At 41.6% G+C, this 16,828-nt stretch overlaps 1 protein-coding gene across 1 annotated transcript; it reads right to left on the bottom strand.

Annotated features, from left to right (window-relative positions):
* Positions 1-181: 181 nt before the first annotated feature.
* xpo6 (exportin 6) lies at positions 182-16,778 on the bottom strand. Its single transcript, XM_069149323.1, has 24 exons — positions 15,956-16,778; positions 14,895-14,985; positions 14,006-14,118; positions 13,291-13,488; positions 12,416-12,575; positions 10,846-10,923; positions 10,181-10,703; positions 9,333-9,459; positions 9,092-9,201; positions 8,772-8,880; positions 8,477-8,569; positions 7,186-7,255; positions 6,894-7,053; positions 6,605-6,697; positions 5,994-6,138; positions 5,245-5,394; positions 4,779-4,968; positions 4,451-4,606; positions 3,809-3,923; positions 2,985-3,156; positions 2,429-2,590; positions 2,115-2,213; positions 1,670-1,900; positions 182-852 (listed from the first exon to the last, which is right to left on the bottom strand). The coding sequence occupies exons 1-24, from the start codon at positions 15,956-15,958 to the stop codon at positions 751-753; spliced, it is 3,450 nt and encodes a 1,149-aa protein (XP_069005424.1). The 5' UTR covers positions 15,959-16,778; the 3' UTR covers positions 182-750.
* Positions 16,779-16,828: the final 50 nt, after the last annotated feature.

The following is a 16,828-nucleotide window of genomic DNA, read 5'->3' as shown; positions in this document are numbered from 1 at the left end:
TCAGAAATATTATTCTGCAGGTGAAGAAGCCGATTTTAGGTCAAAACTATTTGAAAAAAGATGACACTGACAACTGCAGAGCAAAATGAAAACGCAGAAAAGTCTGGAATCTGATACAAACATCTTAAAAACAATAGTGTAAGAACCCGGGCCTGTACATAGACATAAATTAACCAATACCTGAGTTTTACTAAAAAAAAGCACTTTATTAATCAAGCGGGTTTTCTCTTTTTCAGAATGGAATGATATGAAAGATCTTAAGTTGAGAGTCCGTCTCCTTTGGAGATGAAAAAGGCAAAATGAATAAAAGCAGACATTTTAAAAAACTCAAAATGAGTTGAAAGTGCTCAGTCCCAGCCCGGCTTTGTTGCCGAGGGTGAGAAAGAAGGCCTGGCTCAGACTGCTCCGGGTCTGGGCGAAAGCCGACTGCAGACCAGGTTTAAATTTATTGCCAAATTATCATTGGCAATACTTAAGGAGGGCACTGCTTTCCAAAAAAAAAAAAAAAAAAAAAAAAAAAAAAAAAAAAAAAAATTAAAATAATAATGTGCCGACCTTCTACAGTAGAAATCAAAGAAAATCATCAGCAGCATCCTCATCTCCAATTGCTCAACCAAACCGTGTGTTGCTCCGTCCTCTTCCTTCGAATCGGGCGAAGCAGAGCTCAGTTGGAGGAGTGTTGGGCAAAGTGGTCAGCACAGGCAGTCCTTGAAGATCATCGTTGACGTGTGGAGTGGCTCAGTCATTGTGCTATAGCTTGATGGTGCCGGTGGGCAAGCTGCTATTACACAGTCTGTAGTAGCGGAGGTCATTCACCAGCCGCTGCACACTCTGAGTGAACGAAGGCAGGTCCTTGGGGGGGGGGGAGGAAGAGGAAGAAGAAGAAGAAGAAGAGGAAAATTAGTTTACACTGAACAGAGAAGGAAACGCATCATGAAACATGACGGCTATTAACGGACCTTTTTCCGCAGCATACACTTTACATCGCAACAGCAGGGAAAGCGCGGGTGGAAATAATGACGGCTCGGTAAGAATAAGTGTCCCGTGTAAGACGTGAGAGTGGACCCGACACGCACAAAAGCAGGATCTCCTTTAAGTGGAGAAGCAGCCGTCATTAATACGCCTGTACTTTGCCTGCTGTGACACGTTTAAGCGTCTGCTGTGAAAAGAGTGTCTGTGAACATACACGGCGACAGTCACATCCTGTACGTCGCCACTCGTATGACGCGGTGTGCAGATGAGGCTCTGCACACCCACACCGGAGTTGATCCGTGCCGTTTGATTCGCCCGCTGCTTTAAGTGGAGGTGGGAGGAGCCTCGCTGGGACTGACGCGAGGGCTCCGGTCTCAAAGATGGAAGACGTATGGAGTAGGAGAACAGCCGTGCGGGCGCAGGGGATTTTTTTTTTAAATAAGCTCTGCTCCGTTACTTTGCCGAGCTGAACAAGTTGAGCAGAATGCAAGGGGGGGAAAAAATAAATAATCACACGCTCGACGTTTACATTCCAGCTGGTTCATTCTGCCCCCGTTTAACGCGACACACGGTGCGTGCCGACAGCCTGCAAAATGCATTGCCGTGGTTACCAATGAGGTAACGAATAATTTGCCGGCTCACGGCACAATCCACACGTTGCCGACAAAGCAACGCTGGCATTCAATTTCGTTCTCACCCGTTCAAGTTTGAAGTTGCGTGCCAGCACGGTTCGTTGGCTGGTGTCCACGCCGTGACAGCCGTTGAGGAACTCCGGCATGAACGCCGAGTAGAAGGCATCAAAGTCGACGGAGGCCATGTTGTATATAGCGATTGTGATTTCCTCCTGAAGCAGGTCGTGACTTTTGTGAAGAAGGACTTGCAGCAGCACGTTGATGAAGTGGAAGAGCATCGAGGTCCGGAAAAGTTTCTAGAGCACAAAAAAAAAGAAGATTGACAACGGAGTCGGTAGACGTGTTAAACGGACTCACTGCAGTGAAGACGTGTGGATGAGAGGACAAGCACTTCAATCACAAAAGATTCTGTAAAATATATAAAATAAAATTTAAAAAAAAACATATCCGGATCCACAATGTGCTTCACAGCTCCAATCAAAAGAAAATTGACAGAAAATCTGAACTTACTCTGTGATACAACTTGTGCTTGCTGTTGAGCGACTCCAAATAGGAGAGGTTCTGCTTGAAGATGTGGATGTCAGGCTGCAGGAAGGACTGTCCAAAAGCCTGGAAAGAGATATTTCCAGTCACAAGTCAGGAAATGAAGTGGCGCTAGAGTTACTAAAAAAGCTGTATTACTGCCAATCTAACCGGACAGTAAAATTCTTGTCCGCCTGCGAAACAAACTCAAAACAAAAAGTACAGAGCGTTGACTCAACGGACTATTTAAAAAAAAAAAAAGGGTGAGATGATAATCAGGGTGGACACGCGCACAAACACACCTGCATGGCAGCTGTGAACTGCGCCTCATTCTCCATGGTATCTTCAGCGGCTCCCCTTTGGACAGTCGTTAAGACTGAAGTTTTAAAGAAGTACCTCCAGTTTTGGTGAAGTATTTGGTAAAGCAACTCAAACATCTCTGCCTTCACGTCTGGAGAAGACCGCTGTCGGACAAAAAGATTCAGTAGCCAAATGTTATCCGGGAAATTTGAAGGATGCCGAAGCAAAAAAAAAAAAACAAAAAAAAAAAACACAGCATCAGGAGGTATTTCACGATTAAGTACAACAAGACAATTACCATGTTCAAAATCTTCCAAGTCGTGACTCGCGTTTCATTTCCAATGACAAACTATTTGACTATTTCTTGTAATACTGGCGGGGTTTTCCCAAAACATTTAACTTAACATACTATTTGAACCACTATTATTTATTTTTTTTATTGTTTCCAAAGGGGAGAAATAGCACCACAGGCTAATTTTAGATGCTAGAAAGACAGGCAATAATGCATATGCGAACACAATAAAAAAAAAACTCGAAAAAGATGAAGCACCAACTGACCTCTGCGACGACTGGGTAAACCTGCTCCATGCACAGAGAGAGGATGCTGGGGAGAAAGGGCTTAAAAGCTTGACCGGGCTCTTGCACCACCACCTGCAGGATTTTTAGGAACTTCTGCACGACCCGACACCCTGCGCTGCCCTCTTGCAAAATACTGGCCGCCAGCTGCTCCCTGGAGCACATTACAGAAGTGACACGGTCAATGAAACCCATCGTCTATCAAAACGGGATGCGATACTCCCGTGACTACCGTACTTTCCGGACTGTAAGCCGCTACTTTTTCTCTCCTCCCCCCCAACGCTTTGAACCTCGCGGCTTAAACAATGACGCGGGCTAATTTATGGATTCGACGGGTTTCGAACGGCTGCGTGTTGAAGAGGGCAGCGTGAGCTCGGCGGGGAATTTGCCTCCGGATGAAAGTAACGAGAGCGACAGTGAAAACGATCCAACGTCGGATGAAGCAGTTCCGAGGCTGTTCCAACTCCCCGACACCGAAGGAGGTGACTTCAGTGGTTTCAGTGCACAGGAGGAGGAAGATAGTGACCAATGACTTTCTTGGTAGGCTACTGTTTACCGCTAATTTTTTTTTAATTTTTTGTGACAAGCCGTGTTTCGTTAAAGCCTGCGTAAAGTTCATTTGTTTCAATGGTACCGGTAGGCAACCTGCGGCTTATTTAATGTGCGGCTTATTTATGTTCAAAATAAAAAAAAAAATTAAAATTCAGTGGGTGCGGCTTATATTCAGGTGCGCTCAATAGTCCGGAAATTACGGTAACCAAAGCATCTACCGTTTGTAAAATGAAGTTGAGACAGAACTTATTTACCTGGTGAACATGCTGAGGAAAGTGTGGATGATCTGTCCTGTGAAGGCAACACCCATCTGGACTCGCAACGCTTGAAACAGCATCAAGAAGAAGGCCAACATCTCATCCGTCACATCTGGGGGGGGGGGTTACAAAGATGGCCAGTCAGACAACCATTTGTGTCTTCAAAGTTTTCAGGAATGTATTTTTTTTTTTTTTTAATACTTGTATCAATAATTACTTTTGATTTTTACACCGGTGAATTACTTCGGTGGTTTGTGCTGAGGTTAGGAAACGGGGCTTCAATATTTCCTTTCATCTGACCGATAAGATTTCAATTTAAAGTAAGCTTTAACATTCATGTGCATTGCTGCACTTGTGAAAACGAGGCCCGTGTTGAAGGAATGAAAAGTTGAACAGTAAAAGAACTCGGTGTGTGCACGTCAATCTGCTTCAGCGGATTCAGTAACCGACACACTAATTTTGTCTGTTGGTATTTTGCGTTGCTCTTTCTCACACTAGCTGCATCCATAAATGTCATTTGCTACATCAGACATTAAGACACTTAAAAGGAAAACATTTAGATAGTTGTAATGATGTGAATCTGGTCTGTTGCATGCACGTAGGAAGTAGACAAACATCTCCAGCAGTTTTTCCACCGACCTGGCTGCTGAATAAACACTGGAAAAAGGCTGAGGGACACTTGGACAGACTCCTGAAGACTCTGGTAACAGATCTGCCTTGATTTGGTGGATTCACCAGAGATGCTGTCCACGATGTCTCTGAGCACAGGCAGCGTCTGCTGTATCACTGCTTTCACTGCAGTCAAGAAAAATGACGAGAAATCACAATTAAAGGCGGACGAAGAATGACAGTGTGTGAAAGGGGGAGAGGAGGATGGGGGGGGGGGGGGGGGGGGGGGGGGGGGGTCAGAGCAATGATAGTTAAAACAAAAACAAAAACAAAAGGGGGAAGAATGACTAATACTGACTGTCATCCAGGCCGGGCTGCCGTGGAGTAACGTTCACCGTTCCTCTTAAAATGCGATATTGTCTAGTGAGTGCTGCCAGCAGGTTGCCGTGGTTACTGGAGCGTGTTTGCCACTGCTGGTCACTCTCCGGTAAATTTGGCCATGGGAGCAGCAGCATGTTGGATAAAGCCCTACACACCAGCAAGTGACCCTGTATGAGCACACACACAAACAAACACAGACATTTTCAAATATTTCACATTTAAGATCCTTTAAAAAAAACAAAACAAAAAAAACAAAAACAAATATTCTCATTAGTTCTGCTGTGTAGTATTTTACTTACAGGGAAATGTTGGACTCATTAAAAATACATTTCCAAACATCCATCTTATGAATTCTAACTCTTATGTTCGGTAAACGTGATGCGTTTAAAAATGAATAATATAATCATTTGATATATGCTAAATAAAAATCAACCAGTATTAACCTCCTGGGGAAGTCTGCGCGTCTGATTCTCTGCAGTAATCAGGTTGAAGATGTTCTGAACTGCTGGCAGGGTGACCAAGAACACAGGCCTCACTGTAGAAGTTATGGAAACCATCAGATGACATGCTGAGAGCAGCAGCTTTTCAGGTACCTGCACAAAAAGACAGAATTTAAGTGGAACAATAAAAGAACCATTTGGTCACGATAATCTTTAGACCGCGATTCACTTCGTCATGTGTGTCAGCGACCACGCAACAGGCAACACGATCAATAACACAACATTATTAGTTAACTCATCTGTTGCGTACATAGTGGGAACTTGCATCATTTTATCATGAGAACACGCAAACTAGGGGACAATTTAAAAAAAAAAAAAAAAAAAAAAAAAAAAGACCAGACAAATAAAGTGGAAAATAAACACACAAAAAAACCGTGTGAAAATAAGCAGCAGGTTTTACACATTGGTTAACAGTTTCTATATCTTACTTCCTCCTTAACAAGAAACTGTTGCAACATGAACCTGCTGTCACTATTTAGATCAAGTGCCCATCAACGGCAGCTTTTTTATTTTTATTTATTATATTCTCACAATAATGAATCTGAATTTGTGAAATTTACTTTAATAAGAGATTTGGAAAGACGCGTTTTCAGTGTCTTTAAATTCATGTGGATATTTACACAACAAATAAATAAATCAAATGTAAATATCCTCTAAAAAGGAAAAGGAAATGTGAGTATGAGATGAGCTACCTTAGCTGTGATGAGTGGGCTGCTGGCATCTACGGCAGATGTGATGAGGTTGATGAACTGGCTCTGGTTTTGACTGTGGACTTCACTGTAGAACTGTGCGAGCCAGTGAGAATAGGCTTGCAGAGCAGCGAGGGCCTGCGCATGTCTGCAACAAACGAAACAACCGTGTTAAAACACGTCTCTTCTTAATACAAAATTCCTCAACTCTGCTGTAAATTAGCCTTCACGAGGTTTCCGGTTAAGTGTTTAAGATATTCACGGTGGCATCGATGTTGTTGGTTGTGTATTTCTGACGAACACCGAAACATAAAATGTCAGTTTCAGAATAAAACGTCATCGTGTAAAACACGAAGTCGGACTAAAAAGGTGGCAACTACACCGACAGCACGCAAGCTGCCACGGTGTCTTTTCACTGGCTTTTATTCATACAGTAAAATAGAAAACGTCCTAACGTCACACAGACTAACTACTGTGTAACTATTCACTCTCTTAGTTCTCTTGTTTGTGACACCGTGTTTGTTAAACAGAACCGTTTAATCCTGTTCCTTCTAACCAATAGGTCACATACACAGGTTTGGGGTTGAATTCCCCTTTAAACATGCGATACTCACACGTCAATGAGGTCTGGCTTGAGCACCGAAGGCACAGCAGTCTCCAGGTCATACAGGCTGGTCTGAGAGCCGTAGCAAGTCACTTCAACCAATCTTAAAAAAACAACAACAAAAAAACACACACACACACACACGGTCCACCATACGTTACTCACTCATCCAACACCGCAAAGACTTTCAGGATGAAAAACACTGAACATAAACATTAAATCATTTCCACAGAACACGGAAACAGAAAACTGTTCATTGTAAAGCATGCCGTGTTTTAGAGGAGGAGCAGAACACCGACCTCTCCACCACCGCCAGGGTGTCATTGAAACGTGCGGCGAAAACCTCCCCGATGAAATATTCAGCCAAGCGTCCAACAGCTTGAAGGAGGGAGCTGAGGTCCCTGAGAGAACAGTGAAGCCGACGGCAGTCATTCTCCGCACTGATATTCAGCCTCCGGCCTGGAAAAAAACACAAAAACATCCCTGATTATTCAAACATTTTATCCTACGGATTATATGGATCAGCCGTCATTCAATTTAAATAAAATGAAAGACTGTGACAGTGAATTTGATATATAAAAGGTTACTTACTAGTGCCAGTGGTGACAATGAACTGCTGCAAACCCAAGTATACGTCCAGGTTTTCTTGAAGGACCGGAAACTTTAAAAGAGATGGGACGAAAAAAAAGGAGAAGCCTGTCAACGACTCCGGATATCATTTCTTACACGTTAAGAAATATCCCAGAGTGACATGAAACAAATTCTGTTCAATATTCTTGAATGTCTTTTGAAAAACAGCCGAGAAACAAACACATTACACAGACAATATGGGATTAAAAGACAGAAGAAAAAAAAAGAATATGAACACAGTATCACAAAACCAGAGGCCAAGAGCAACTTATCATGTGATTAAACTGGTTTCAACAGGAACCAATTCATGCCATCTCTTTTTGAACAGAATTTGATTTCAGTTTAATGAACCGAGTTATAATAAAAGTACGACAGAACCTTCACTGGGTACACCATTTTTTGTAACTCATCCCCCAATGTGCTATAAATAGTCTGTCGTGTTGATTACACCCACACCAAACCAAAACATCAATAACAAACCACAAATACATGCTACATGTTTAAAAATTAAGTGACATTGGAATAAATCTGAGTTGTGAAAGAGAAGGTATATTGTCTGTCTCTTTTTATATCATCCAAATAGACAACCTCCAACCCAGAGAAACACACAATTCTACATTTCACACCTCTCACACATGCTCATGTCAGATCTGTAAAACAGCTGAACACGTCATCCTACTTCTGTCTGAACGGCCTCGAGTTAAAGTTTACTGAAAACGTGACACCCAAGTGGAGGAAATAAGAGCTGAAGAAAAAGTAACGGTAAAACTAAATGATAGAAAATGTGGAACTAAAGCTTCACCTCCATTTTGCACGTGTGTCATATGCATATTCCACTGGTTTCACCAATGAATTAACTAGTATTACGTTCCATTGTCGAGGAAGAAAAAAAACAAACAAAAAAACGAATGGTTAACCGTTTACCATTATTCTGGCCTGATGCACAATATTAACAGAACTCTTCCATCCAATCAATGACAAGCGGTCTAGTATAATATTCAGGAGTTATTCAGGTTTGTTTTGGGAAGCTACAGTGTGAATAAATGCTTTGTTATGCATATCATGTTTTCAGGTTGTAAGCATTCTTGTCGCTGCAAACACTTTTCTACAAAAGTTGTGAAGGGAAAAAAAAAAAAAAAAAAAACTCTACGACAATTTGCTCGAGCAAGAATCCTAAAACTGTAAAACTCCTGAATAAAATGCCAAATAACCCTAAAAAAATATCAAGGTGACACCAACAATGATCTCTTACCAGAGTGGAGAATGCATGGGATGGGAGCAGCTCCATCACCTTGGCAACCACCTCCAGACTCTGACGCAGGTACCTTTGCCACTCGGTCTGTTGCTATAGTTACCGAAAGAAAGGGAACATTCAGACTTTGAAGTGAAAGATACACCTTTGTAATGTGCACGCGTGTTTAATATGCTGATAATATCAAATACTTTTATTTGAGACCTTTTGAGGCCACAAGAGATGGACAGTGCATGTTATGTAAAAAGGTGCAAATGACAAATTGTGAAATGTTGTGGAGATAAAAAGTTCTTACATCATCATCCAGAGTCTCATCATCCAGCTCCTCTAACTGGGCCTGATTGTATCGGAACTGTATGCGATTCAGAACTTCCCTTAACAGAAGAACTAAGGCATCTTTGTACCTGTCCAATCACATAAAAAAAAAAAAAAAAACATGCATCACAACAGCAATATCAAACAATAACATTACATCAGACATTTTGTGCACTTGTTTGACTATAATATATATATATATATAAAATATAATATAATATGAAGTGTAAGGTTGCATTAATGCGAGATCAATTTTAGGTCACTGGATGTTTCAGACAACAGGTTTCCTGAGTGATTTACCTATTTAGGACACTCTCTCTGTCTGCTAGTCTGCTTTTGATTTTGGTTGTTAGAAAATCCAAAAACACACTCCAAATGTCCAAACAGGCAAAGTAGCCATCGTGGGTAGGCTGAAGAAAGAAAGAAAGAAAAAAAAATAAATACAGAAACGATGAGAAGCAGGTTTGCATGAAATCTGTAGGATTTAACACACTGTTGTGTGATGCATAAATCAATCATTGTTAGACAAAGTTATCATTACCTGGTTGAAGGTGTACTTGAAAAGCAGGGCAAGAAATTCTACAATAGGAAACTGAGGACTGGATTCAATTCGCCTCAAGTGAACACTGACAAATAGGCGCAGAAAATCGGTGAACTTTTCCAAGTAACTGCAAGAAGAGAAAGAAATCATTAACGCAGACATTGAAGTCGCCCCATAGATCTTAAATCCACATTTCCTCATATTACTAAATCAAAGTGTGTGTGTGTGTGCGGCAAACCACGAGACGCCTCCCTTAATAATCATGAGGATGTCACGGATGATGTGATTACGTTAAGCTTAAGGCAAACAGGCCATTAAGTCTGCTGATCATCTCGCCTTTTATTTTTGGTTGGATCTATGCTGAAACTGAGCTTACAAAAGCTGACAGTCAACCTTAAAACGGATACATGTACGGCACACTGCCATGTTAACTTAAGACGCAACAATGGACAAGTTTAAACTAAGTGGAATGAATAAATAGAAAACAAAATGTGGATATATTTTAAAATGCTTAACAAAGACCAACATGAAAAATAAGGTATTTTCAACGTTCTAAAGCTAGTAATAATGGCATGTTCTCAGATAGAGGCAAGAAACGTAGACCAGAGTGACACACACACACACACACGTGACAGAGCTGTGCTACATGGATGTAAAGACGCAGTGTTGAGGACAGCTGTGATGAAAACAAAGAGTGTTTTGAGAGATGCGCAACTAGGAAAAAACACAGTGCAAAATGTCTGACTGAAAATTAGTGTAACAGAACTAAATGTGACCAAGTTGAAATCCATTTTCTAACCCGTAAAGACCTTCACGTGCACCGATAGCACTAATGGGCCGAGCCATACCTCTCATCGAGTTCCTGTAAGCGGCTCTTGACTGTATGAGCGTTGTTCTCTCGCGTCAGTTTCTGCAGAAGAAAAAAGGTCTGCTGGAACATTCGCAGCAGGTACTCCTCAAAATCCATCGGCACACAGTTCTTTGACACCAGTTCATTGACACAGGTCATGGCGAGTACACCGAGCCGGGCGCGATCCACCTTGCTGCCCTCACTCTGCTGTCCGTTTCGCCCTCCTCCGTTAGGCATCGTCCCAGGATTAAGCTGTCCATTTGAATAGGAGGAGTTGGAGGAGATGAAGGATCCCGTCTTGGCCTTCGTCCGAAGATCACAACCAAAACGTGCAAAGTGGAAAATGGATGCCAGCAGGGTGGGTGTAATACTTGTGGATAGAGGGATCCAGCTGAACAGGTGGGCCAAACACTCCAAAACAAGACAACAGAGCTGCTGACTCTCATTGTCCAACGCTGCCATGGGCTGACAAAGCAGCTTCGAGTACTGGCTGCCCTGGAACAGACTGCCCAGCAACTCCACTGACACATTTCAGAAACACAAAACGGTGTGGTTAACACAGCAAGCCAACTGCTTCGTAAAAAAAAACAAAAAAAAAACCTCAAATCAATTACAGCCAAGTCTTCGTGGTTTTAACGAACTCATCATGGACATTTCACTCACCACTTTCTCCCGAGGTGGGTGAAGGAGGCGGGGTAGAAGCGATGACACTGTGCTTGTCCCAGTAGGTCTCAAGGATACCTGCACAGCGAGGAGTGAAGAACCCAGTTACTGACACATACTAAAAAGAATTCCTCCAAAACATTTCTTCTCAATTCTCACTGACAGCTTTACTCCAATTTTTGGCAGATTTATTTCTTCAGTCAAACCAGATCAGCTTTTCAATAGATGTGCGTGCCGTAGTTTGGAAATTAGATCGGATTTGCATTGAACACAGTCCTTTATATGCATTGCAAAGTGGCACATTTCCACCGAGGTAACACAAAGAGGGAGCACTACGGGCTCAGCCAGACTTCAGTATACTCATTGCATACATATACACTCGTGCATGTATCGAATGCCAGTTCCTCCCAACACGGAGCAGGTGCTGTGGAATAAGCAATACAAGCATGAATCTCTTTTCTGCATCTTGCCCAACCTGTAATTTTGCTCCCATTGTGACAGAAATGCACTACAACTGAAAAATTAAAAAAAATAAAAAATGGAGACTATCTAAATCATTGTATGCAGTAATACAAAAAAAAAAAAAAAACCCAAAAAACAACAACAACAAAAAACACATTTGTGAATTTTGTCTGTCAGTTGCTCTTGAAGCATTTAGAGTCGTTCTCTCTGGAAACATTTTTGGGCTCATCATCTGTGACTAGGAATGTACCCAACACTGAAATGTATCAGTCAAACCGCATTTAGCTGTTCAATACAACGATTGGAATAACTGTTCCTTTTTTTTCCATATAGGCTATCTAGAGGAAAAAAAAGACGAGAGACATGACTTGCTCGTGACAGTGAAGAGGGGATTAAAAGCCTGACTGAGTGTTTTATTTTGTATTTCAGTCACGTAACGACTCTCCTGCGGAGGGAACGTCCTCGGTTTTGTCTCAGATCTATCAATGAATGTTGTTCACCGACATGTATACTTAATATGCATATTATTAACTTCTTCACTGTGACTTGCGTTTCATTACTTTGCTTCTGTACAGTGTTCAGTACAGCTGACCTCACTTCAAGAAATCAAAAAAAACACCACCATCTTATATGCATGCCAATGTAGCTGGTCTGCTGGGGATGTACAGGGGACATGCCTTACTCTACCAAAAAAAAAGCATAATCCAACATGAGGGTTGTTGTAATATTATCAATTTGAATACATAGCATTGCCCACGTGGGTTTTTCTTTACAGTGTTCACAATATACCTGCTACTGTTAGTGGTGCTTTTCTTTGGTTTTGCTCACAAATATAGATCGAGTTACTGTTAAAGGTGTGTATTTATAATACAAGTTGTTCTATCCACCTGTACGTCTTTATGTCAAATGGTGGATTGACATAAAAGAAGTTGAAGTAAAGCCAACAATTTTTAATCATGATTTCTCTTAAGTTTATGCAGAAAATCATGCATAACACTTAAAAATAAAATAAAATGTTGCCGTGACGCCCAGCCCAGGGCCTCAGACTTCCCAGAGTCTATTAGCATTAGGAAAACAAAGTGCACAGATTATTGAAGGTTGTCCTTACCGGTTAACAGTCCAAGCACTGTCGGTACCTGCTCCAGCAGCAGTTTACGCAGCTCATCTTTTCTGGCAACACTCAGGTCTTCTCGAGGACACGCAAGTTCTTCTGATGTGGTTTTCAACATCACCAGCCCCAGCGCAGCCAAAGCTGGCGACTGGATCAACTGTATTTCAGAAATTGACAAAGGAGAGCTCAGCAAGACTCGTACATTTTGCCAAATAACTACAGGTCCTTTAAAACGGTTTCCAGACTGTTCCATAAGGAAGCAGCCAATACAGATTTAATAAAGGTTTCTCCACAGTTCAGGGTTTCTGACAGTGTTATGAACATCAAACTTAATTAACTTCCAATAAAATTAATGCACTTTCATTAAATAAAATGAACCTTCACTATTGCATTACACGCAAGTGTGGCTTTTAAGCTGGGCATTTACTAGCTAAAGTCATCGCGGGACAAAATACATCCAGATCTAGTCTGTGTTGCCACCATGGACGAAACATTTCGCTGTGGAAACCCTGCAGTCTATTCAATCAATGTTAGAACATTATTTATTTTTTTAAAAGCTATTTTCTTCTGGGTTATAAATGAAGCTTCTGCACTTGAGAATGTGCCACATCCTCACATAACATCGTCTCTTGGACTGAAAATGCTAAAATAACTAGAGAACATTATTTCAAAAATACAAAGGGATGTTAGAAAAGAAAGAAAATCTGCAACACAGTTTGAGTAAATATGACCGATGCGACAGGTAAAGGCAGAAGGATGCTTTTAAGAACTACTTCACAGAATCTGAGATGCTCATTGTATCAATCAGCACCCGGTTACTGATGATTAAAACGAAAAGTTTTAATAGCAGGAACGACTTCGGTAGGACTTACCTGAAGGGTGCTCGTAAAGAAATCATGGTAGAACATTGGCCAGTCCTGGCGGCCAATGTCCACAATGACTTTGCAGAGTTTGTTACGGATGAAATAGGGCACAGATTTGTGCTGAGCAAGCAGGAGTTTGGGCAGACAGCTGCGAATCTCCATCTTGTCTTGTGAAGCAACACCAATCCACATCTTGTTCACGAGGTTCTGAAAGTAAAAGGGGACAATCAGCTGTCAACGCTGTGTCTGAGGAAGACTCCACATTTGCACAGACATATTTTGTAATTATCTCATGATAAATAATCTATTGAAATATATTTTCTACAATATGTTGCCCACTAAAAATAAAAAAAAATAATGTTTACTAACACCCCTTCCACTACAAAAATAACACTGCACCTACATTTAAGCATAAACATCTCCGATATGAATTAATGAAGGTGAAAGTCTGTCCAAAGGGGGTCACGGGATGTTAAACATGTAATCTTATGCAAATTGTATTACACACTTAGCAAACTGGCTTTGCCGAATTTAAAAGATGACGAAACAGGAAGACGGCATGAAACTGACTCTCGTTCTCATGCACGTCTTCCTGCAGTCTGGAGGTATAAAACAACACTTTTCTCTGACAAATGTCTTTTTTTTTAAAACATTAAAAAGGAAATCAAGGCTCTAGACAGCACTTTGAACTAAAAAATAAATATCTCCCGCCAACAGGACTTACTTCAAATACTGTGAGACTGTACATCATTACATACTCATTCCGAGTGCTGGAGAGGAAGAACAAGCAGTGACGCCACGCTTCACTCTGCTGTGCAAAGTTATTAAGCAGCTCTTCTGCAGAAAAAAGGAAGTAGGCATGATCTCTGACAGAACGTACATGACAATATAGGACTTCACTTGCACACAGACTGATAGTAGTGCGTCACAACACAGGAAGTATTTAAAAACAAAAAAAAAAGTGATGCAAAACAATACTTTTGATAGAAGGCAAATATTTTAAGGTCACATTAAATATTCTACAACTAGATCCACACAACAGTGTATTCTAGTTGCAAGTACACTGTATTTGGGGAGCCAGACTTTAGAGGGCAGATGTGTGTGAAATCACAAAAAGCTTTGGCAGGAAAGAGTGCAACATGGGGAAAAACCTTTACCATTTCTTATTTACACCGAAAGATATGAAAGCCTTGTGTATATTAGCTTTTTACCAAACTAATAGGATGAGACCCACAAAGTGATTGAATAAAACATACCTTTGAATATTAAGTTAATATGTTAAACTGAACTTTGGGCAAAATTCACTGAAGTTTTGCCAACTTTACATTTTTAAGCGCTCACTTTGTGGCATTTCACCTTTTTTTTTTTTTTTTCAATCGAGACAGAAGAGATACTGACAGGAAATGAGGAGGAGGAGGAGGAGGAGGGGGAGCCCCTCCTCCACAAAGATCCACAAGGCCTGCAGTTGAACCATGGATGATTATGTGGCATGCACATTAACTATTAGGCTACCCGAGCCCCTTTATATCAATGTTTTCTCGACCCGTGTTGCTTCCATTTCAAACCAGCCCTCGCCTCTCTTTAGTGACGGTGTTCACGAGGTCAAACTTTACCTATTTCTCTTTTTCGCTCATTAGTGGTGCAGTTATGAAAGAACTCGGTCATCAGGCTCTCTAGCGCGCGCAGTGATGCCTCCTCCGAAGCCTAGTGGGCAACAAAAAGCAAAGTTAGGTACAAACGGCACATCTAGACGATTTGACAACATACATAGCACTGACCACCGGCATGGCAAAAAAAATTAACATCTGTGCGTTTGCCAAGTGGGGGGGAGGGACCATGTGAAGCATCTCCCAACTACTATTCACACACACACACCAGAAACCCATGATTACAGTGAGGAGGACGCACCGCCCACCATCTTGTTTTAACTTATCTGAGCATTTATTGGGGGCAATTTCTCGTTGGGCGAAGTTGTTTACAAAGTGCATGCAAAGTGCACCGTGCAGCACAAGGCGAAGTCAAAAACGGCGAGCCGGGAAAGCCGTCTTTACACGTTCATACCTGCACATGATATAATCAACGCATTTCACATGTGCCACTGATCGGTGTGCACGTTTGGCCTCGTCTCGTGGAGAAAAAAAAAAAAAAAAAAAAAAATATGGGTTGGCAAAACTGCAATTTTGGCCTTCTCATTGTGCAGGAAGTTTGGGCCCTGCCTCCTCCCGTAAACCAAGACAGCAAAATTGAGATGTTTTAAAGAGCACTCAGTGAAAAGGGCAGGTTTGAATTCCTCGAATAAGCCACAACTTGCCGAAGCTCAACACGACTCACGGCAAAATATTCGGTTTTGCAAGATGGGGGCGTCTCGTAACGTGGAAAATTTTGAGCCGTCGCATCCCGTGAAATACCTTGAACACCTGGCCTCAAACCGTTACATGACATTTGCGGTATACGATCGTGTAGAGAGGGAAGGGGAGGAGGGGGGGTATTAAAGCTGTAGGTGAAGTAAAAGGAGTTAATATTTAATTCAGGATCAGGTTGTGTGTTCCTGCTCACTTTGCAATCGAGACGTCGAGCGATTTGCGAATAAGACAGGAACAAAAATAATAATAATTAAAAAAAAAAAGGACATCGTGCATAACTACGTAAATAACACGCGTTAAATCAGACTTACCATGTTTGGCTGGCTCAGGTGCTTTTTTTTTTTCTTCAGTCTACTTAGTCGCTAATAATCACAGTAATTAGCCAACATGAGTTAGCTGGCTAGCCGATTCTGCAGCTAACGTTAGCTGAGGTGTTGCTGGCTGACGTTGCCGCAAAAGAGGCTCATCGTGGTTTGTTTAGGTCGAAACTCGACGTACAAAAACAAAAAATATATATATATAAAAGGCCGAGGATGCTAACTTAAGTTTACAACCGCAACAACCTTGTTTTTTTTTTTTTTTTTGTTACCTTGCTCGAGCAAAGCGCGATCTCGACTACCGAGCATGAAGGCTGAACATCGGGTCTGCCGTCTGCAGCTGGCCGCTCAGTCGCATTGTCGTTTAAAGCCAATTCCATTTACCATCACGTTAAATATAGAAGTCTTGTTTGTTGTTGTTGTTGTTGTTGTTGTTGTGTGTGTAAGCGTTAATTAGAGTCCTATGTCAGCCATGTCCGACGCTTGTTGTTTCGCCCGGGGTGCTAACGTAGCAGCGGATGGCTAAACTCGTTAGCTTTTTTTTTTTTTCTTTTCTTTTCTTTTCTTTTCTTTTTTTTTTTTTCCAGAAGGATGAATTCGTCGCTTTCGTGAGTTAACTGTCAACCGCAGACGTTTGTAAATTTGAGCGAAAGTATTGTCTTAACGAATTAGTTATAACGCTACACGCGCGCTTGTTCCTGTTATTTCTTTCTCTGTCTCTCTGTCCTCTTTCCAAAGCTCAGGGCGGCTCAAGAAGACAGAGGACAGAAGACAGAAGACAGCTCCGGCTCCTCCGCGACTTCCTCTTGCCGCGACCAACCCGATCAGCTCGTGTTACGTCACTCCCAATAATAAAAGCACGACATC

The sequence above is a fragment of the Embiotoca jacksoni genome, unplaced genomic scaffold (assembly GCF_022577435.1).
Source record: "Embiotoca jacksoni isolate LCO1_2020_lvr unplaced genomic scaffold, fEmbJac1.0.p SCAF_15, whole genome shotgun sequence".
NCBI classification, from domain to species: Eukaryota; Metazoa; Chordata; class Actinopteri; family Embiotocidae; genus Embiotoca; species Embiotoca jacksoni.
Note: the sequence above shows the minus strand (reverse complement) of the source record. Positions and strands in the feature narration are given on the sequence as shown.